Source organism: Symsagittifera roscoffensis, chromosome 4 (assembly GCF_963678635.1).
Source record: "Symsagittifera roscoffensis chromosome 4, txSymRosc1.1, whole genome shotgun sequence".
Lineage (NCBI taxonomy): Eukaryota > Metazoa > Xenacoelomorpha > Acoela > Convolutidae > Symsagittifera > Symsagittifera roscoffensis.
Genome location: NC_087065.1, coordinates 29,860,922 through 29,882,781, shown reverse-complemented (window position 1 = coordinate 29,882,781; position 21,860 = coordinate 29,860,922). Strand labels below are relative to the sequence as shown.

General features: G+C 34.6%; 1 protein-coding gene across 1 annotated transcript in view; it reads right to left on the bottom strand.

Annotated features, from left to right (window-relative positions):
* LOC134843761 (uncharacterized) overlaps positions 1 to 21,860 on the bottom strand; it is a 103,025-nt gene that overhangs the window by 64,980 nt on the left and 16,185 nt on the right. Inside the window, exons 6-15 of the mRNA XM_063860024.1 lie at positions 20,060 to 20,198; positions 19,198 to 19,304; positions 15,510 to 15,628; positions 12,002 to 12,160; positions 11,810 to 11,918; positions 11,556 to 11,610; positions 8,206 to 8,418; positions 4,974 to 5,243; positions 4,492 to 4,873; positions 548 to 749 (exon numbers count right to left, since the gene is read on the bottom strand). Coding sequence (XP_063716094.1) covers positions 548 to 749; positions 4,492 to 4,873; positions 4,974 to 5,243; positions 8,206 to 8,418; positions 11,556 to 11,610; positions 11,810 to 11,918; positions 12,002 to 12,160; positions 15,510 to 15,628; positions 19,198 to 19,304; positions 20,060 to 20,198 — 1,755 coding nt within the window. The remainder of the gene's footprint in view (positions 1 to 547; positions 750 to 4,491; positions 4,874 to 4,973; positions 5,244 to 8,205; positions 8,419 to 11,555; positions 11,611 to 11,809; positions 11,919 to 12,001; positions 12,161 to 15,509; positions 15,629 to 19,197; positions 19,305 to 20,059; positions 20,199 to 21,860) is intronic.

Sequence of the window (21,860 nt, the reverse complement as noted above, 5' to 3'; positions counted from 1 at the left end):
TAATACACCGTATTGATATATTGGTTGTATAAACTGGTGTTAAATTCTAATGAGAACAGATGAGCTGAGAAACTGTCTTGTTTGAATAAAAAAATGGATATGAATCGATTGTATTTTTTTTCTTACTGATTCAACATGTTGGTTGAAGGTAACATCTTGATCCAAAATTAATCACAGGTATTTAACTGCACTTTTAAGTTCTATCGTGTTTTGGTTCCAGTTAAAACTTTCAAATTTTTTTTTCATTTGTGATCATTATTTGTGTTCTTCCTTTGTTTGTTGCAAATTTATTACTTTCCATCCATTCGGATATTAATTCCAAGTCTGTTTTAAGTTTTTTAGTTTTATTGTGTGTTCGTGTTGAGCATGCGTAATGACGATTTAAAAAAAAATGACAAAGTATTCAAAAATCAATGATTCTGTTAGATACTCTGAAACAGAAGTTTTTTGCTAAGCAGTACTATGATAGATAATGAAGGTTGATATGCTTTTCTTTCTGTCCGCTGTCAAATTATGTTTCGAATACAAAAGATGAATGGTATTGTACCTGCAGTAGAAGTCTCTTTTGGAGTGGACTCTGATGATCTCACAGGATCTTCCTCGGGTGTCCCTCCTCTCAGTGGCCACACAACCAATTCCAGCAATACCAACCCGGACTCTGATCAAATCATCTGGGATAATTTTTACATCTCCGATGTCTTGCACATGTTGGGAGTGGGTAATGACTGTATTTGTACAAGTGACAGATTCTGGAATGAATATTTGTCCATTAATCATATTAATTTTCAGAACATTGAATTCAATAATACCTTTTCAACACAGCGGCGAAGCGGAGTTTCGCACCACTTGCGATACAACACAAACATAAAAATTGAAAAATCTAGGGGAAACAAAATTCTCGTTTGTCTTGATAAACAAAAAAAATGGAGCCCAGCTAAAGTGGGAGGTACGTGTTTGTGTTGAATGAATTTGCTCTACTCGTACGGCACGAAAAATGGGATTTAAAAAATTGGACTTTGCCCGAAACCTTAGTAGTTTCTCTACAGAAATAAAGTGAGAAGAGTAAAAAATTTTGAGATAATCAATTTTCCCAAGGAAATAACATTTCTCTTAAAAAACTAAATAGTCCCTACTTCTGCAGGAACCATTATTACAACCGGTTCATTCAATTGAACTTTTTTTCTTAGATTTGATCTGTAATATTTGAGAAAATTCAAAAAGATTCTAAAAAACGGTCAAAAGGCCCACAAAAATATCAGAACGATTTCCAAAATCCATTTTTTCCGCAAAAAGCAGGATGTGGCTGTTTAAGGAGAAACTAAAACTGGGTTTCTCGGTTGGAAACAGCCTGAAAACTAGCACGGTAGTTTTCGAGTAAAGGAAAAACTTTCCAAAAAATGTTGAAGTTTGAAAAAAATTGGCTTGTTTGAAGGCCATAAGTTTTTTTAATAAATAAACGGGGCATAGTCAGTCATAAAGAAGCATAGTCTAGGCTTTCAGAAATCTGTTGCTTCGATTAAACCTATGATATCAGATTTGGCAGACTAGTTGGCAAAAATAGTCCAAATAAACGGTCAACAAATCAAAAATTTGACATTGCCGAGAATCATAACGTTTTGCGCGAAAAAACAGTGCATAGCCGCTTCGACAAAAGGAATTCACGCAACCTGTAATTTCCATTGAACCCAAAATCTTAGATGTAGGAGGATTGGTTTTCAAGAAAGCTCAAAAACCTAAAAAAAAGTAGAAAAAAAATAAAAATTTTGACTATTTCGAAGGCCATAATTTTTTGGGTGTAATCAAATGAGCTTCCCATAATCCGTTCGTTGAACTGAACCTAAAACCTCAGATATGGCAGGATAGTTTTCGAGAATATTCAAAAAGTTGACTTTTCCGACGGCAATAACATTTTAAGTAAAAAATTTTGTGAGTGATCGCTAAGGCAGGGGAGCTTCTCACTACCCCTTTACTCCATTGAACCCACAAAATCAGATATGATAGGTTAGTTTGGGAGAAAAGTCAAAAAGATTCAACAAAACAGTCAAAAATTAAAAATTAGACTATTCCGAAGGCCATAAGTTTATGTGTTAAACAATTTTGTGTTAAACAATTTATGTGTTAAACAATTTTGTGTTAAACAATCAGGGGGGAGCTTTTCAATACCATTCCAATATTTGAAAGCAAAAATACAGATTTGAGAGGGGCAGTTTTCAAGAAAGCTAAAGAAAAATCAAAACTATGCTACAATTATTCCCCACATAAATTTTGAAGGCTATAGACAGAGGGTCAAGTAAAAAGAGATTCCATGCGAGTATTCAGCCACAAAATGGAGCAGGCGGTCTTTCATTTCATACCCTTTTTTGAAAATCAGTAGAAGTTTGTGAGAAAAATGAAACTTTTCCCATAAATTTGGAAATAAAGTTCCATAATGAAAAAGAATTCAGCAAACCGATTGGTAAACATACAACTAATTTGTGTTTCCCTGAAATCGACCCAAAATTAAGTCATTAACCCGATAAAAAATCATAAAAAATAATAAGAAATAATTTGGGCGAAAGGATAAGAAATAATTTTTGGGCGAAAGGATAAGAAATAATTTTTGGGCGAAAGGATTATAAGCTGATATAATTAGAGCCGGCAGCCAAAAAGCCAAAAATCTACCCTACAAATACGAAGAAAAAATCATCTTGTCATAACGTTTACCGTAACCGACAACTAGAGCCTCCATATCATCCTTACATAAAAAACGTAAAAAGTTACCACTTCTTATTTTAGCCATTCAGTGAACATAAAAAATGATTGTAAAAAATTGAAAGAATGTGTATTATCCCCGGTTACCATACTCTTGCTTATCACCAGGAAACATATTGATGAAATCTTCAAATCGTATTTCATATATGTTGACAGAAACTTTCGTATTATACTAGAGAAACTTTCGTAATAAAAATGGTCAAAACTCAAAAAAGAACGGTTTCTCATGAAATGGTTGTGATTTTGCTTTAATACACCGTAAATACAACAAGAGCATTGCAGAAATGATTGAAAACCCGTACTCTAAAAATGACAGAACATTTAATTAGATCATCAGACCTTAGTTTCTGTGTTTTCTGGACAAACTATTTATTTCTCAACTAGCATTAAAAATAAACAATTTATACAAAAATAAACTTAAATTATTCCACCGCTCAACCGAAACGAGATGAAAATTGATTCTGCACGCTTTGAGTATACACAAAAGTCGTAGCGACCTAAGGCAAACTAAAATTGGTTATAAAAGTGTTATTTTGCTTACAATCAGGTTTTGTGGCCTGGTGGTTAAAGTTCTTGTCTAGCTAAAGTAAGAACGAGGTCTCAGACCCCAACAACAGATTTTTTTTCTGACTAAAAACAATCTAGGTTAAGCCAATTTCCGACCAAAAATTAGATGAAAAATGAAGAAATGTAGGAAAATCCCTGCTTTATTTAAACAGTTCATTAGAAAGTTAGGACCCTAAACAATCGGGTAATTGTTCAAATCAACTGCTTAAATAACGATTCGAGTTAAATATTTCGAGTAATTCTAGTAAAGTATTGGCCAGAAAAAAAAGAATTTTTTTGGTACGGAAAGCTGAACGCTAAACTAGGAAAAAAGCAAAGAATGTTTTGAAATTATTGAACCATATTAAAATATCGAAATCAGTGCAAAAACTAAACACAACAACTATTTAAAAAAAACAGTTGCCACCAACGAGAATCGAATATGTGACCTCACTACAGTGCTAGAATCTAATGTCATCACAACTTCGCTATATCGTCTCTACTTTTCCAAACACCAGCCACCACTAAAAGCGTAACTGGCACGTTCCATTAAGTTGCCAAATAGAATTAGAGCAGTAAATAAATACTGAGAATAAGCGCTAATTTTCCGAGCGTTAATCAACTGGATGAAGCTGCATTACAAATACAGAAAAGCAGTGTAATTAGAAGGACCAAAACACTGCACAAGTAGATCAGAACTTCACAAGCAAGCAAAATTTAATGTTTTCAAAATTCAAATTAGAATTTTTTTGGCACAAATGAATTATTTCAAATCCTCTGAAAAAACCAACTATGCTAGCGTTTCACATAAAACATTATTTAAAAAACATCAAACACTGCGTAGCAATTAACTTAAACATTTTGAAACAGGTCTGAATGTTGCTCAAAATTTTAAAGATTATACATGCCAGTCAACAAAAATATCAGGAATAGTTCACTTGACCATTCTGAGAACCAAAACGTTATAGAGAAAAGTAACGTAAGGCTACTCACTTTATTGAATCTTATATTTTGATTTCACAAGTATGTGCTTTTATTTCTTCAAAAAATAACCGAAAAATAACCGAAGAAAAATAGTTAAGAGTGAGGCAGCAAAGCAGATTTATTGACAACATTTTCCATCGTTTTGAACATAAGCGACGTTCTTTAAAACTAATGGCAGATGTAAGGATCCGAGCTAATTTAGATGCTTACCATTTGATTTGATGATAAAACTGCGATGGACAGTAAAAGAGAATGCAGAATAGCGATCAGTGGTAGGATTGAAGCCTTCCTCGATGCCAGATTGCCACTCCTCTCCACTTTGACTAGTGCAAGTCAAGTGCACGGACACTGGCCACAATAGAGGAGACAGGTAGTCCACTCTCACTGTGGAGCCCACTGCATCCACTCCTTGTAGATCCAGACGACTGGGTTGGGACCGGAAAACCAACTTGTAGAAGCCAGATGCAGAGGAGAAGTAGTGGAGGTGTGCACTGGGGATGTCCCATGAGTCTTTAAATTGCAGATGCAGTGAAGGTAACGAATCTCCTGAACAATCTGTTGTTTTCAGAATTACAGGCGAGTGGAACATTATCTGAAATAAAAACGGCAGAGTCTGTGTAAAATGAATCAATGAGCAAGCACGTTCGAAGAAGACCATTCTTAATTTTTGCGACAGAGTAAATTGAACCTACATCATTAGTTTCAGATTGGCGAATCAAAGCATCTTTTTCTTCGAACTCGACTACCGCTAGATTGAGACAGTGTTCTTTGAGGTAACTCCAATCCAAGCCCTCGTTCGTCTTTCCTATCATTACCCCCCTGGTTCTGAACAAAGACGGGGAAGATACTTTCTTAAAAGAGTCCAGTCGTGACTTGAACCGACTCATGTGCAGAGAGAAGCCAGGTGGAGAAATGAGGAGTTCAAAAGGTACTCTACTCAGCCCTAACAGTATTGTCTGATTCTAAACAAAACCAGGGCTTATCGTTAATATTAGATAGTCAAACTTAGACGCGCGCCAACTTAGATAGTCATATTATTTTTTGATCAAATTAAAAAGAAAATTTACTGGAAAAATAACTGAGCAAAAACAAAACACACATCATACATGTATTAGACAAAACACAAAGAAGTCACAAGAGGTAGGGAGAAGAAAAATTATACGGGCGAAGCGTTACACAGAGTTTCGCAAAACTGACGCTAAAGCGACAAAATAATCAGAAACGAAACGAATATCGTATAATAACCTTCATTTCTTCATTTTTCTGTTATATAGGAAATTGATTTAAAAATATTTCCGGAATGAAATTAAGTCCGTGGTGGCTTTCTCATAGAGTAATTTCGGATAAGGTACACTGTCTGTTCGTCACTCTATCTTATTTTCAGCCGGATAGGTTCGTGCAACTTCTTAGTCTAAGAACAATCTTAATCTTGCTCTTGTATCTCCTAGTCTCAATAGACCAAGAGTGAACTGGTATTATTGCAACGCTTAGAATCAAGAAATAGAATTTAGGAAGAGCAACTGTTTGCTAAGTTAAATTTATTCTTCTTTGGCTGAAACTATAAATAGTTTCAGCCTTACAATTTACTGTAAGTGTTAGTAATGGCTGGTTAATTCTAAGTATTCTACAGAGATAATCTATCAATAATATAATTGCGTATAAATACTTGTTTTAAACTGGTTCCAGGAACAACTACTTGCTCTTAAAATAAACTGCATAAAATTGCTCATAACAAAATCTCAAAATTATCTCTTCTCAACGGTTACAACTTTGAAGGACGATCGTATTTTTTGTCTCACAAAAAGTAATGATCATGTTCACAACATTTTCATATTTAAAAAAAAGAACAAGACAAACTGAAAATAAAAGTTTTAGCTGGACTCAATTGAATATTTTAGAAACTTTTCCATAGCCTATACCTTTTTGATTCCATAGCCTGTACCAAATTTGTCAAGCCGCGTCTCGGATTATCAAAAAATCCAAAAACAAAACAAATTCCAAAAATAGTATTTTTCAATATCAGAAAAACTAGAGGAGAAAAAGCGCCTTTTCATCTCCAGCTCAATTGCAAATTGAACCCTCTCCAAGCTTCAAAAACTTCAATAGCAAAAACAAAGTATTTCTACAGACGATCAGTAGACAAACAATTTCTAATAAACTAAAATATAAATGACATTAAAAATGAAAGTATATTGAACTGCTTAAGGGGTTAAGAATGGTAAAGATAACTTTCGAAACCAGGCAGACCGATAAAATTCGATAAAGGAAAAAAGTTTGCGCAAAATAATCCGACACAATTAAAACCAATACCCAAAAAATCTGAGCGTCGCACTACTTGGTATACAAAAATGAATTATTATGATCAAAATCATTTGAATAAAAAATCAAAAACTAAAAAAACCTTGAAAAAATCAATTCTGTCAGTTACACTTATCAAAATTGCATAAAATATCCAGAACAAAACTACATGCACCATTAGCAACTTTGAAAGGAGCTTTAGGAATGCTAGAAAGAAGCCGAATTTTCAAAACAACTGCTTTCTCTGGGTACTGATACAATTATCTGAAATAGCCAAAAATTTTCAGTTAGCAAAAAAAACAGATCCCGGAAAAAGCACAAAACCACTAGTTAGCAAAAAAACAGTCACGGTCGGATTCGAATCATTGAGTTTAAATTTATCATAAAGCAAGTAAAATAAGTGTATAATTTTCATTTTGTAAGCAAACAGTAAGAACTAATCCAGTAAATCAAAAAAATAGAAAGAAACAATTTCAATAAAAGCCTATAAAATCTCTTCTTTACGCCACAGCATACGAACAAAAAAAGTTCACCATTTTGATAAGCCGCCAGAACTTCAGTCAACAGTCAGTATCGCCGGCAAAAATTAATGCCGAAGTTCAATCGTTATTTAAACAATGGTTGCAAGTTTAAAAAATTCAGAAGGATAAAATGGGTAGTTTCACACATAGGCTAAGCAATCACTGGCGGAACAAAAACTCATGCCACTGATGTGTCAGGTTTGAAACAAGTTTATTGTAAAATTAGCCAAAAATTGAAGAGGAAGGAGACCGAAATATGACTCGAACGCACGACCCTCAAGATTAGAGACGTGCGCATTACCGCACTGTTCACGGCTGCTTATTCAATCGAATTACGGTAAAGCTTCATCCAATACTTTCTTGTCTGAGAGAAAAAAAAAGACAAAACAGAAAATTAAAAGAAAAATCAAAACAAAAAAATTGCCCGTCCTAAAACAGCATATCGAAAATTTTCAACAAAAAATCATCTACGCTTCTTGCAACTCAAATACCTGCACCAGTACAAAAATAAATCAAATGTACTTTGAAAGTTTTTAAAAATTGCAGTAACAAACAATAAAATTCAAGCTGTAGTGACAAAAATAAGAAGACAGACGATAAGCCGACCATGATTTTTTCAAGCCTGAAAAATTCAATTTGCGAAAAAAACAGGTCCTGGCCAGATTAGAGCCCCCGACCTTACTAGTCCCCAGCATAAACGTTATTTCCAGACTAAGCGTCCCGAATAAGACGCGGAATTCGAATTTATTGTAAATCAAGCCATCAAATGATTTAGCAATTCTATTAAACAAGTTTGATTTGATATGTTCCGACTTTTTTAAGCTCGCAAGCCTAAGAAAGCAGAACGAAAACTAAGATGAAAAAAAATTAAGACAAAGACCAATAAACCGAGAAAATTGAAAGACCTATTTAAACTACATGGATACATACATAGCGAAAAAATCAAGTTGCGGAGGGCGGTCCCTGAACCAACTCGTGGTTTCATTATAACAAGATCGGTTAACTTACAGATTTGTAGGTGAAGTTGTTTAATAAAAAAATTCTAGTGTATTCGAAGATATAAGGCACAATTGTAATCATTGTTGAATGACAAAAGTAAACATACCATTAGGAAGTGCATTAGTTCCAGGAGTTTCATATCATGCTTCTTCTGAAGGGCTTCATTGTAATCAAGGAGCGACATGCAATGAGTGCGCCACTTGGTGTATGCGCGAAGTCCTATTTCAGGGTAGACCAATGAAAAAGTTTCCCCTTTTTGGAAAAGCATCTTCATAGGACAGATGTCATCACACGTCTCCTCCGCACTGCACCGAGCACTCTGAAAAAACGAATATCAAATGAGTCATTGATTCGAGGAAGTAGCCGAAACATAACCACGCGCAAACGATTCCGGATGAATATACCAAATTTCATTGCACAAAGGTCAAAAAAGAATAATATTGAACATACACAAGTCTGATTCAGATTCAGAAAAAATTGCACCCATTGACGAATAAAAACTCGCTACAATTTTTGCTTCTTTATCTAGTTTCATAAGGGGAAGCGGATCAAAGACTCCTCTGATTTAACTTAAACAGAGACGATCAAGCCCTTGGCGAATCACATTGATCGTCTAGTATCAAAATCTGACGAGCCCATAAAAATAACAAGAGTTATTTTTACTTGCTGCACAAGTAGCTCTGAGTGCTCGCTTCGATCTCCGATCGAAAAGAAAATTATTTTCAGAAAAAGCGCGGCTGAGATTGTTTAAAATTTTAAATTCATTTTGCTTAACTGGAATTTTAAGTTTTCTTCCTCATCGAGCAGTCTGCATCTAGTAGCATTCCCTTGGTCTCAATATTACATGTCTAGGGTATAAAAAGCTAAGCCAAAAAGTTAAACAAGACTACTCATATCAGGGCAAAACCTTGAATGTTCTGACTACTCTTTAACTGGTCTCGAATGGTTTTTGGTAATTAAAAAATTGACAAAATATGTCATTTAGGCTGATAATATCAAAATTTAAGTTTTAAATTTGAGTCGTGTATACAATTAAAAAGACTGGTCGCATCAGGGCAAAACCCTGAATGTTCCGACTGCCCTTTAATTGGTCTCGAAAAAATTTTGGTAAAATGAATTTTGCCAAAACTATAAAATTTCGGCTAATAAAATCAAATTTAAAGAATTAAAATTTGAGTATTGTATGGAATTAATAAGACCAATTAATTGGCTCGATTCAATTTGGAACAATTTCGTAGTGCGGGATATGTCAACACGTGTAAAATATAAAAGTAAAAGAATAGACACACTTGCGGCAGGTTACTATAGTGGCGAGCAGATACGGGTGGGCACGTGGAGGATAAGGGATCAAACCCCGAGGGAGCAAAGAAATTTGTGAAATTGGACTGAATAAAAAAACGCCTTGATCATATATATTCCTCACATTCTTCAAAAGTCGGAACAAAAAGATCAAGTAGCCTGCCTCAATTCAATTTGGAACGAATTTGATGAGCCGAATAATTTGCCGCGCGTAAATAATTTGCGTTACACTTGCAGAATCAAAAATTCAAATGAGTTGTTTCGCTAGACTCATTTTAGATTGACCAGATAGCCTGGACAAGATAGTGGTCCGCGCGCCCGTTAGGCCAAGAGCCCCAAGAGAATATATATATTGAACAAACTACTTCAACGTAAAGCTCGCGATGAATGACTTTGGAAAAATTGGCCGCTTTTAACAAAAATTGAATCAAGATAGCATCAAAAAAAGAAACAGAGAAAAAACTTTTTTACTTTTAATTATTAAAAATACGAAACAAAAATTTCAATTTTTTTTGCGTTTTATTGGTTTACACAAGGAACTCAATTTTAACTCTAGTTTAAAAATGCTAAAAACATTTATTGAGAGCTTTACAGTCATGTAACTTGTTCAAAGAAACAAGAAACATCAGCATTTTTTTTTCTGTTTCCTTGAGTTCATTAACGCCTTTTTGTTCCGACTTTCGATACGAAAGTACCGACGGAATATTTGTGTTCGGGGAGGGTTTTTTTTTCTTCAGACAAATTTCGACTTTTTAACTAGCCATTTTTGACGGAAATTTTTCATAGCATTCAAAAGGTATTGTTGTCCTGAGCTTAAATTTGAAAAAATATTTCACCTGTGATTGTTTTTCGTAAGGTTATGAGGGTTTAAAGATTGCCATTTTGGCCATTTTGACCAATTTTGGGACAATTAACGCGCGATATAATTCGCTCTATTAACGCGTAAGCGGAGATTTAATCCGTCTTATAAATCGTTCCAAATTGGTTGAACGAAGCTTATTTGCCATAATTGGTTTGTTACAAGGAACAAAATCTCTCTTTTTGTACTTTATATGGCGTGTGGGGGGATGAATTCTATAAAAAATTTCAAATTTTAGAGAAAAAAAATTTTAATTTTATTTTTTTTTTACATTTAAAGTTTCCATGTTATTACTGCTCCATAGACCTTAAAAGACAGTCGGAACATTCAGGGCTTCGCCCTGATACGAGCAGTCCTGTTTTACTTTATGTAGGCTGAATTTTTTATACACTTTTCATTTATTATTGAGAGCAAAGGAAAGACTCTAAAAGCAGACTGCTCGGTGGGGAAATAGAAAATGAATTATAAAATTGACACATTTTATCTCCAAAAGTCAAGTTAAGCAAAATTAATTCAAAATGAAGCTTGACACAATTTAAGCCCTGTACTTCCCATGACAGTAGATTATCTATTTTAAACCAGAGTCGGTTAATCAAGTCTTATAAAAGGGGACAGGGAATTCTTTCGACAAAAAATACAACTAAGGAAATTTTTCATCGCTGTAAACCTATATATTCATAAAAACACCTTTCATAGGATTCCTGCTTAAAATTTATGCTGATAATCATAAAAATACGAAATTTTTATCCCGTTAGGTAATTTAGTATCCTTGATAATTTATAGGGTTACTGCATTCACCAACCTTTTGCAGAAGCCTTTACAAGTTGGGTTAAAATCGATCCTTTTCATAAACTTCGTGAGTCCGCCAAGATAAATGAATTTAATTTACAGTAGCGTGCGCAGGAAATTTTCGAGCTGGCAGTTTTTCGCAAAGTTTTCGGAAAATGTGTCGCCCTCTTTTTAGATCGATCAAATTGTTTTTTTTCGAACTTTCTCAAACGCACAAGAAATATCAAAAATTACTTCAGACGAAAAATCGCGTCAAATCGTTCTAGTTGGAAACTAAATATCATCTCTTATTACACAAAAGTATGTAGCTAATGTTTATCGTTTTCAGATAAATAGATGACTACATGAAGTATTTTGATAAACTTCAAATGATAAATTTTGAAACACGAGAAACGGAGATTGCACCACTTGCGATACATAGGTTAATCAATGTCATAGTGAAATTGGCAGACTTCTCGGCTGAGAAAATATACGTAACAAGATCGAAGAAGTAGATGACTTCCTCTTACCTTCTTGGAAACTGAGTATAAGTTTATGTCCTGTCTGCAATTCGCCTTCTCTGATCTAAAAGGAAAAATTATCCATAACCTTCAAGAGTGGTAGGTCAATAAACCGATGTACCAGCTCATCGAAAACGGGCAGATAATGTTAGCTGACCCCTAAACTTGCCAGGAATTATGCGCAACATTGTTGTTAATTAGGTTATACAGCTAAGGAATTGAAATATTGCAAAGGTAATCCCAAGTCATCACCAAAAACACACCTTTGTTTAGCTGGTAGTGTGTTGAGCAAGCAGTCATCTGCCGCTTTGTACATTGCCATGGGCAACGGCAAGAGTTCCAAAGTCAGACCAAATGTACAAGACTGCTTTTCTGAAACATCAATGGAGACACAAGGATGCTCGCATACATTATGAAATCAAGTTTTCATTTAGCAAATTCGTTAAGTTTTGTACCGGAAACAGTTTCATCAGGCGTCTTTTGTTGAGTGGTGTGATGTCGTTGAAAGTTTACTTGCAGCTCTAAATTGTCAGTTGGAAAAAGTTTGTCCACCTTCATCAGCAAATAGTGGTGTGACGAAGAGGCACCAGAGTACAAAAGATTCACAAACGACCCTGAAATCAGATAAAGAATCTATATTAAAAAAGAGCAAGCCAAAAGTCTTTTAGCTGAAGTCTTGAAGATGGTTTGTTCTTCCGTTTAAAGCAAGGAAACGGGCTATTAAATTGGTAAAATTAAGTGTCACATTCCTTTAGGTCAAATATTGGTCAAAGCTTTGCAATGATCCATTTTAGCAGAGAAAATGCTGCTTCACATGTTATTTTTCGAGAACAATAATTTAATTTATCCATCCTTTCTTCTTTGTTTCAATTTCAAATAAAGAAAAAATTTCACAAACTTTTCGAGAAAAGAAAATACACAAAACTGCTCGCATCAGAGCAAAACCCTCAATGTTTGGAATGCCCCGTAACGTCCATCAAAAAGTTTTTGCTTGTGAAACTGGTAAAATGTTTTAAAGTTGGATTTTTTATCTTTTTCATTATCCACTCACACGCAATGTAGCTTACAATGTGATGTGTTTTGAGCCTGATGACGTAATAACAAAACTTCTTGTATCAGAGCTGTCCTGAATGCGCCGACTGCCATTTGACGTATTTGAAAAAGCTTTTTATTATCTACAAAAACTAAAAAACTTAAAAATGGAACATAGAGCTAAAGCAAACAAAAATTAACAAGGAAGCTAGAGCCAAAAAAAAGACGAAGCCAGTGAGTCCAAATTGAAACAAAACCTTTAAAAATATCAAAAAACATCAAGAAAATTTTTATTCTTGGGTCTTGAGCGATGCTCAATTTGAGGAAAACATGTGAAGAAACACAATCGCCTAAGTTCAATTAGTACTGAAACAAAATTTTTCTAACGTTGACTAAAAAAAATTATTTTTCTATTTGCGTCTGCAGGATTCACGACGAGGGGACGGGCGAATAAACTGATATAAAATATACCAAAACTATGTATGCCGAAGAAATATTTGAAGCGCAAAATAAATATTAGAAAAATAAACAAATTAAACAAAATCAAAAATGGTAAAACTACAAACTACAGAAAAAATCCAATTTAAAATCAATAAACTAAAATTGCTCAAATCAGTGACAAATTACGGCTCGTGAAATTATTTCGATAAAAGAAAGCAATACAATGATATTTCAGCATTTACATTTTTCATGGATTTTTTTTCAATTTAAAAAAACGTGCACTAGGACGATATGTAACCATCACCTTTATTGTTCCAGCTATGAGCGCTACCCAGGCGCGGATCTAGGAATTTCTCGAGGGGGGGGGGGAAGGATTTTCAAAATATTGGCAAACATCAAATTGAGTTTTCTGAGCTCTTCCAAACCACTATAGCGGAGCTCAGTTTTGGTCAAAATTTCTGCGCCGCAGGCAAAATTCTTGAAAAACAGGCCCAGATTAGCGTTTTTAAGCACTTTTTGGAAAATTTCGACCGAAAAATCGCGTTTTTTGACGCGCGATTCCCCTCAAAATTAGTACAGATTGGCGCCGTTGCGCCTTCAGAAAATTTTAAGATCAGTCAGCCAAAAATGGATATCTCAAAATAGTACAAAGGGGGACCCTTTGGGTCGGCAGGGGGTCGAATTCCTGAGAAAGTTACAAGCGCTACCTGTAAATTAAATGTAAAGCAGTCGTTGAATTTCTTAAGAAAACCTAACATCTCTCATACAAATTCTGTTCACAAAATTACTTACGGGGAAAAAGTCTTTTCCGATTATAATACCCTTGCTACATACCAAATAGACAAAAATGGCTATTTAAAAACCCAGAAAATTGCCAAAAATGATCACAGATGATATATTCTTAATTCGATATCGGTCTGAAAAAAAGCACACGAAGCATAGAAACTCCGTCATTTTCCTCGAATGAAAAAGGGGCAATTAGACCAACATGCTAGCCTCGATTTGGAGTGAGTTCCCAAAGTGGCATTTTTCAGCTCCCCACAAAAATACGATTGGCAGAGAATCTATGAAAAGTTGTCCAGCCTGACTTGGCATAACCCGTTTCTATTAAATTATTTTCCCCACATTCCAGACTGAATTATTTTGTGAGTTTTGTTAATTAAATCTGAGCCTGATTGGATTGCCGCTTAAGCTTTAATAGGACAAAATATATCGTGCGTCAATTATCCCGATGTGGCATTTTTCAGATTCCCATAATATTCAGATTCGCAGAGGATCTATGAAAGGCTCTTCAGCCTGTCTTAGCATAGTCCGTTTCTATTAATTCCCCACATTCCAGACTGAACCATTTTATTTTACATAAAAAATTAACAAAAAATGACCACAGGTGAAAAAACTTTTTAATTTTGAGCTCAGGCCATTGACGTATTTCAGATAGCATAAGACAATTCCGTCCAAAATTGCTACGTAAAAGGTCAAAAATAGTGTGAAAAAAACTTATTGAGCACCATAATGCTCCGGAAAAATTGTTAACTCGAAAAGAGATCAGTTCAAGGTCGTCTTCGAAATTTTGGAATTTAGTCGTTCTAAAATTCATAGACCAAATATAGCTGCTGCCATTAGGTTTATCAGACTACAGTGCTGATTTAAATTAACCGGACAAAACGCGTTAACTTGAAATTTAAAACGCGTTTTTCTCAAATTGAGTTGAGTTTAGGTGAAAATTCATGAAGACAAAACTTGTTTAAAATTTTAGCAGAATTAATATGGTGTAACTTGTTTTGCGAAATTCAGGCAAAAATGGGTCTTTTTGGCTTTTCGTAGTTAATCAAAAATTACGCCAAAAACACCCAATCGATCACAGACATAGTTATATCAAAGTGAGCCCCTGTGTAGCCCCACAAACTTTAAGAAGGGTATATTCTCCAAAACATTGTATAAGTTAATTTATTTTTGTTTGATAGACAAAAAAGGTCGTTTTTACTTTATGAAATACCAACTTTTTATTTAAAAACTATTTTTAAACGGTTTGCCATTTTTTTTTGAAGAATATACCCTCCTTAAACTTTGTGGGGCTACACAAAGGGCTCACTTTGATATAAATATGTCTGTGATCGATTGGGTGTTTTAGGCGTAATTTTTGATTAACTACGAAAAACCAAAATGACCCATTTTTGGGGTAAAATGTTGGCCCCGAATTTCGCAAAACAAGTTACACCATATTAATTCTGCTAAAATTTTAAACAAGTTTTGTCTTCATGAGTTTTCACCTAAAGTCAACCCAATTTGAGAAAAACGCGTTTGAAATTTCAAGTTTAACGCGTTCTGTCCGGTTAATTTAAATCAGCAATGTAGATCCAACATATTCGTGCATGAGTTTTGCTGTGAAAATCATTGCTTTGGCGAATTAGTACACGTTTCTTGCTCCTGCAAAAAGATTCATGTTTCCTCATTTGAGAGTATCGAAATTAATAACGGTAGTATACTAACGGTACGTTTTGTCAGCTTTCCATTTGAGTTTTCCAGGATGAACCGACTGAACTTTTACCGCAAAGAAAGTATCTTTATAGCATCGCAAACTCTGATTATCGCAGTTAGCCAGAGAAACACTAAAACAAAGATGCAAATGACTAGAATTGTTAACTTCATTCACTCCAGAGCCATTTTCATAAGCAGCGCAATTTCTGGCTCGCAAACAGTGCCGAAGTTATAGGTTTACATCAGCCTTTTCAATCGTGGGTTCACGACTGCGTGGGTGTTTTACAATATTCAGTTTCGAATGTGCAGGTTTGAATGCATCTGAATAGTTTATGCAGTCCATACACAGAGGCCTCGCACCACTAGCGCTACAAAATTATAAACAACTTTGAGAAGAAATGGCTGTAAATTGTCACTTTTTTACTTTTCTACCGTTTCCCTGTCCCGTGATGCAGTTTTCTGCGTTTTTCTAACCTATGTCCACGAGGTCATGAAATTGACATGAGGTTGCATTAGGGACTTGCGAACATACTTTGTACTCCAATACAATTTCGTAAAACACTGTTACACTGAAAATGATGATGTTTACAGACAAAATGGCATGCTATGGGGCATCCCAAACTCGTAACTAACCGCTTCTTTTTGGTTTGAAAAAATTGTAAAAAACTGTTCCACGGCCGATTTCCAACTGGGAAAAAATCGAAAGATACTTCCAGTTTTTTTAACGTGTAGTGCAGGCATCAAACTGATCTAGCTCAAAAACTAATTCAAATTGAATTGAAGCAGACTAATCGATCTAAGTAAAGTAATAGCAGTAGACACAAACATGTTTACTTACGACGCATTATTAGGCAATTAAAACTTATAACATAAACTGAAACCACCCATGTCCAGTCATCTTGAAAATCTTGCAAGATTTTGAAGGTATATCAACGATATCAAAGAAACTTTAAGATTGAAGATCTTGCAGATTCTTCAAAAAATTGAAGAATCTTGAAGATCTTTTCAAAAAATCACTTTGAGAAATTATCTGCTCTGCTGCCGAAAGCATCTTATACGTTTCTGAGGATATATTAAAGTAGATTGGAAACTTATTTACCTTGAAAAAGTCGGAAGTATTTTAAGATTTATCGAAAATAGCAGGAAAACTTTAGAATGCTTCCAACATTTTTCGAGTAAATAAGTTTCCAACCTACATGAATATATCCTGAAACGTATGGGATGGTTCCGGCAGCCCAACAGATGATTTTGTTTTGAAGTGAATTCTTGAAAAGCTCTTCAAGCTTCTTCAATTTTTTTGAAGAACCTTCAAGGTCTTTAAACATATGCAAGAAAAAAAAACGAAACATTTCATAGCAAATTGATGAGAACTCACATAGCAAGCGTCTCCGAAGAACCATTACCAAGATCAAACAATGTTATTTTCACAGATAACGTTTTTAGAAATTTTTTTTAGGAATACCTTTTGAAAATTAGAGGGGTAAAGATGAAAACTTCAGGAAAAACCAAAATCAATTTCAATTTAAGTAAAAATTGGTTAAATCAGAAGACACCACCATGCTTTGGAAACTAAGCCGACAAAAATAGGAAGACAAGCGATAGCGATAGTCCGACAATTAAATTTCTCCCAGAAAATTTTTGGGTTCAAACTGAAAAAAATAACGACCAGTCCTATTTTTCGTTAGAAGTTGGTTAGTTGCGTTTGAAAAGAAAATTTGAGATCCTTTTGAGAAGTGCTAACGTTCTTATTCTCATGCTAGCTGAACCAGTAATCTGAAGCCCCTGTATGACCGACAGCGTGAGAGCTGCAGTCTCACAAATGGTCATGTTGCATATTTATGTCGTATTAAATTAAATCTTAAAGGGCTGGTGCAAAAAAGCCAAAAAGAAAACAAAAGAAATACTTTGTTTAGAAAAACATATACTTACTTCAAGTTGAATATAAACAAGGATAACCGGTTGCTCAAAATTAAATTAAGTTTTCTGAGATCTTGTTAACTATTCCCCCCTTTGAATCTTGTAAAGTATCCCCCCTCCCTATGCATGTATTATTTTTGACAACCATTTCTGTATAAAATATGCATTTCAAAAAAGACAACAATTAACTGGATTTTCATTTTTGCGCATTTGTATTTGTAATATTCACTGTTTATATTATACCCACGTAAAAAATTTAAACATATTTTATGAAAATTGTTTTAAGCTATTGAAAATGTGGCCACCAAAGTTGAATTTCTGAAAATCGAAATAGGGAGGGGGGAATAGTTAACAAGATCCGTTTTTGAATAATTTTCGGAATCCGAATCACGACTATTACCCGCACCGGAGTTCCTAATCGATTATAATGGAAAACTGTTGTCAAAATTGTTGTCATTATAATCCATTATTGTTGCAAATTTAGACCACGAAATCGATTATATTGTCATTATAATCGATTATTTTTGTTCATTTTTCGATTATTTTCTTACAACGGATTATCATCTTTATAATTTTTTGCAAAATCAATTGCAAAACTTGCAACACTTCTGCGTTACCTAACCCCCACCCCCCCCCCCCCCCCATCCGCATTTGCCCAACCCCCATCCCCTACGTTTATCTCTACGCCCACCCCCATGTTTACTTCATTACGAGGTCAAACTGTGCATTTTGTGCATTGTAATTGGATTCCGCAACAAAGACGATCCCTTTGTTCTTCTTTTGTTCTATACTTTCCTTTGATCGTCCCGACAAAATTTTAACATGTTTAAACACTTGTCGCTGGATTCCAGGAACATACAGACACAAAATTGGCGCCTATCCAGTGCACAGTTTGACCTCGTAATGTAAAGTTTACCCCCAAACCCCTACCCCCCGTTTGTTTACCATTTTGAACGGGGGGGGGGGTGGGTAAACAAGGGGGGGGGGGGCAAACAGGAAGGGGGTAAACGGGGTATATAAAACAAAAATTATAAAAATTGAGAAAAGAAATGTAACAATTTATGAAACCTAATACGTAGCAACTGCACTAAACAGGAAATGCTAACCTCTAGAAAAAATCCATTTTAATTGATTATAACCGATTATAAGGTATTATATTGGCATAAAAAATTTAAGAAACATAATCCATTTTTATTGTATTATAATAGATTATAATATTGGATTAGAACCTCTAGATTAGAAACTAACTTCTAGAAAAACCCATTATAATTGACTATAACCGATTATAAGGGATTATATTGACATAAAATATAAGAAACATAATCCATTTTTATTGGATTATAATCGATTATAATGTATTACATTGATATAAAAATAGTAAGATTATAATCCATTTTTGATGGATTATAATAGATTTTTTGTGTAATTTTAAAGATACTGACTATAAAATGACAATATAATCGGTTATTATCCATGGAACTCCAGTACGGGTAGCGCTTCCCTACATTTCCTTCCCTTCATTTCGTGAAGCGGTCGAAACAATATGAATGAACACAATTTGAGAATGCACTGAAATAGATAACTCTAAATAAACGTGAGCACGGCAGATTTTTAGTTAGAGTTCTATTGCTACCTCGACAAAAATTATCGTGTTTTGTTTTAAAATCCAGAAAAAACGCGAAAGATTAACCCAGCCGATTCCGAATTTGAGCCAAAAACACGGAATCTCAACAGTTCTTCGCTTGCATCTTGTGCGCACTCGGAACGATTAAAAGCCACTTACTTCTCAATTTCTTCTCCGGCACCGAAGTCACAACTGCCCCGTCTTCCGTTCATTTTAGCCTCTGTCGTCTTTTCTGTAGATTCAGGAAAATCATCATTTGACCATTCCTGGTGAAAAAATCCACCTTTTTTCTTCGAATTAAATGGAAGCCAAAACATAACTCAAAAGGAAAAGTTCTGGAAAGTTTCTAAAACCTAGCGGCGGCCGAAAGTTGAGTATACAGCTATTTTCAACTAAAATCAAAAGTTTCAACCCTTAAATTTTTCTAAGGGCGCTTTTAGCGCCTTTACATACTAACTTTGCAAGGAAGCGCACGTTGAAAAAACGCAATTTTTGGTCCAAATTTTTGACCTGTTTTGGTCAAAATTTTTGATGGCATTTTTGACTTGTTTATTTTCAAATATTGCCAGCGGCGCAAACAGTTTTGTCAAAACAGGGTCTTCATAGTGTTCTGGGAGCGCTCGGAAAATCAATTTGATCCACATTAAAAGTTTTGGAAATACCCGCTTCCCCTTGAGAAGATCATGGATCCGCGCCTGTACCGACCTGTAATGGCTTGAACCTAATCGAACACTGATCGCCGCGAAAATAGAGACCAACCCCATACCGACCTGTAATGGCTTGGAACAAACACTACCGCCGTATAGGTTTATTGATTCATGCGTTTCCGGTAGATAGCTACATCGGCTCATTTAACCACAAATTGCACACCTCAATTTAGTTTTTGTCGTCTCAATTTTCTAGTTTTTTGATGCAGGTTTTTGTAAATTTTCCTAGTTTTTTCCTAGCCCAAACCTAGCGGTCTGAATGAGTGAAGTAAAATAGAAAGCATGGCCACAATAAGTTTCCGACAGTTGCACACCTGATCTATCGGCTGATTCTGATTCCTGTCGACCACTTTGATTGTGACGGCATTGCTCTTACCACTTAGGTGTCTCCTCTGCCCACCACAAAACGTATCGACTGTGACGTAGCACACCAAGGAAACATATCCAATCTTACTGAAATCAGTCAAAACAAGGAAGCTATCATTATTGCACAGAGGCGAAGAAGAGCTTAGCACCAATTGCGATAGAAAAACGAATCACTCTCACTACTTGCAGATCAACCGACAAATCGAGAAAACAAATTTCAAAGTTTTTCTGAAAAAAATTAAATAATTTGAAAAAAAAATCAGAAATCTTGAATCCGAAATTTTACAAAAAGAAACGAAGCATCGCACTACTAGCAAACAGAGGCGAAGCAGAGCTTCAAACCACATGCGATACAAAAATCAATAAATGTAATTAAAATCAGATGGAACCAATAATCAAAAAGAAGAAAAAACCAAATAACTTTTCTACAGACACGCTTTGCGCCAAAAAAAATATAAGGACGAAAGCTGAAATTCGCAAACACTAGCAAAAATACGACAAAAAAGCAGCTTTATAAAGTGAAATAAGAAAAGATAGAAATAAGCTTCGAATTAGTAAAACTTTGGTACTTATGTGCTCCGAACCTGCGAGATCGAGAATCGGAGTCTCACGCCCTGCCCTATCGGCCACGAACGCTTAACAACCGGCAAACATTAGTTAGAAATAAAGCAGCTACATATGCTAACAAATTGCCAATATGCGATGCAGCAACCGTGGTACCAAACAAAAACAGACTCAATTTTGCAAGTAGTACTTTGGAATATAACAAACTAAAGGCATCCACACTAATTTTGCATGTAATAAATTGGGAAGCGTAAAACTATATTATAAAAAAATTATGCGTTTCAATAAACTGCGAGATATATGGGTTTTAAAATTTCTGAAATAGAGTTTATATAACTTTTTTGTTGTTTGAAACAAATAGCATTTTTCGGTTCATTCGATTAGCTTAAAATCTATCAACTATTTTATGTTGGTTGTAAATTTACCTACTTCGATTTCAGTAAATCGTTTTTTTTTGTTTTTTTTTCTTTTTTATATAGAAAAGTTTTCTGCTTATAAGATATCGGTTTACAGGACTTTTTTTGAAATGTTTGAAAAGCAAAAAAAAACAATCAAATTGTTTTGAGGATGGAATATATTTTTTTGAGCTTTTAAGTTTTTCTTATTACACTAGCCAACTTCAGTGACTACGACTTTTTTCTAATCTAAGTTGCAAACATTGGTGCCAATTTTGGGGCACTTTTACGGCTCTTTGAAAGCATGTGTATTGGCATTCGAATTGTAATAAACAGTTGATAGATTTTAAATTAATCAAATGAACCGAAAAAAGCTATTTGTTTCAAACAACATAAAAGATATAACCCATATATCTCACAGTTTAATTTTTTTGCTATTCAAACATTTCAAAAAAAGTCCTGTAAACCGATATCTTATAAGCAGAAAACCTTTCTATATAAAAAAAAGAAAAAAAAACAAAAAAAACGATATACTGAAATCGAAGTAAGTAAATTTACAACCAACATAACATCGAAAAAAAAAACGGGAATTTGAAATGCAGACATGCTCAAAAATGTTCTGTTCTCCGTCTGTCTGTTGGTTGAGGAAAGTAGAAATGGAGATAGCCATAATTTTAATCATCCTATGAACAAAGTTAGTTGAGGCAAAAAAGTCCAGTGTCCGATTGCAATACACTTGCTTATCGCCAGTATAACTACGAAAACTATTAATCTTGATTGAAAGCACAGT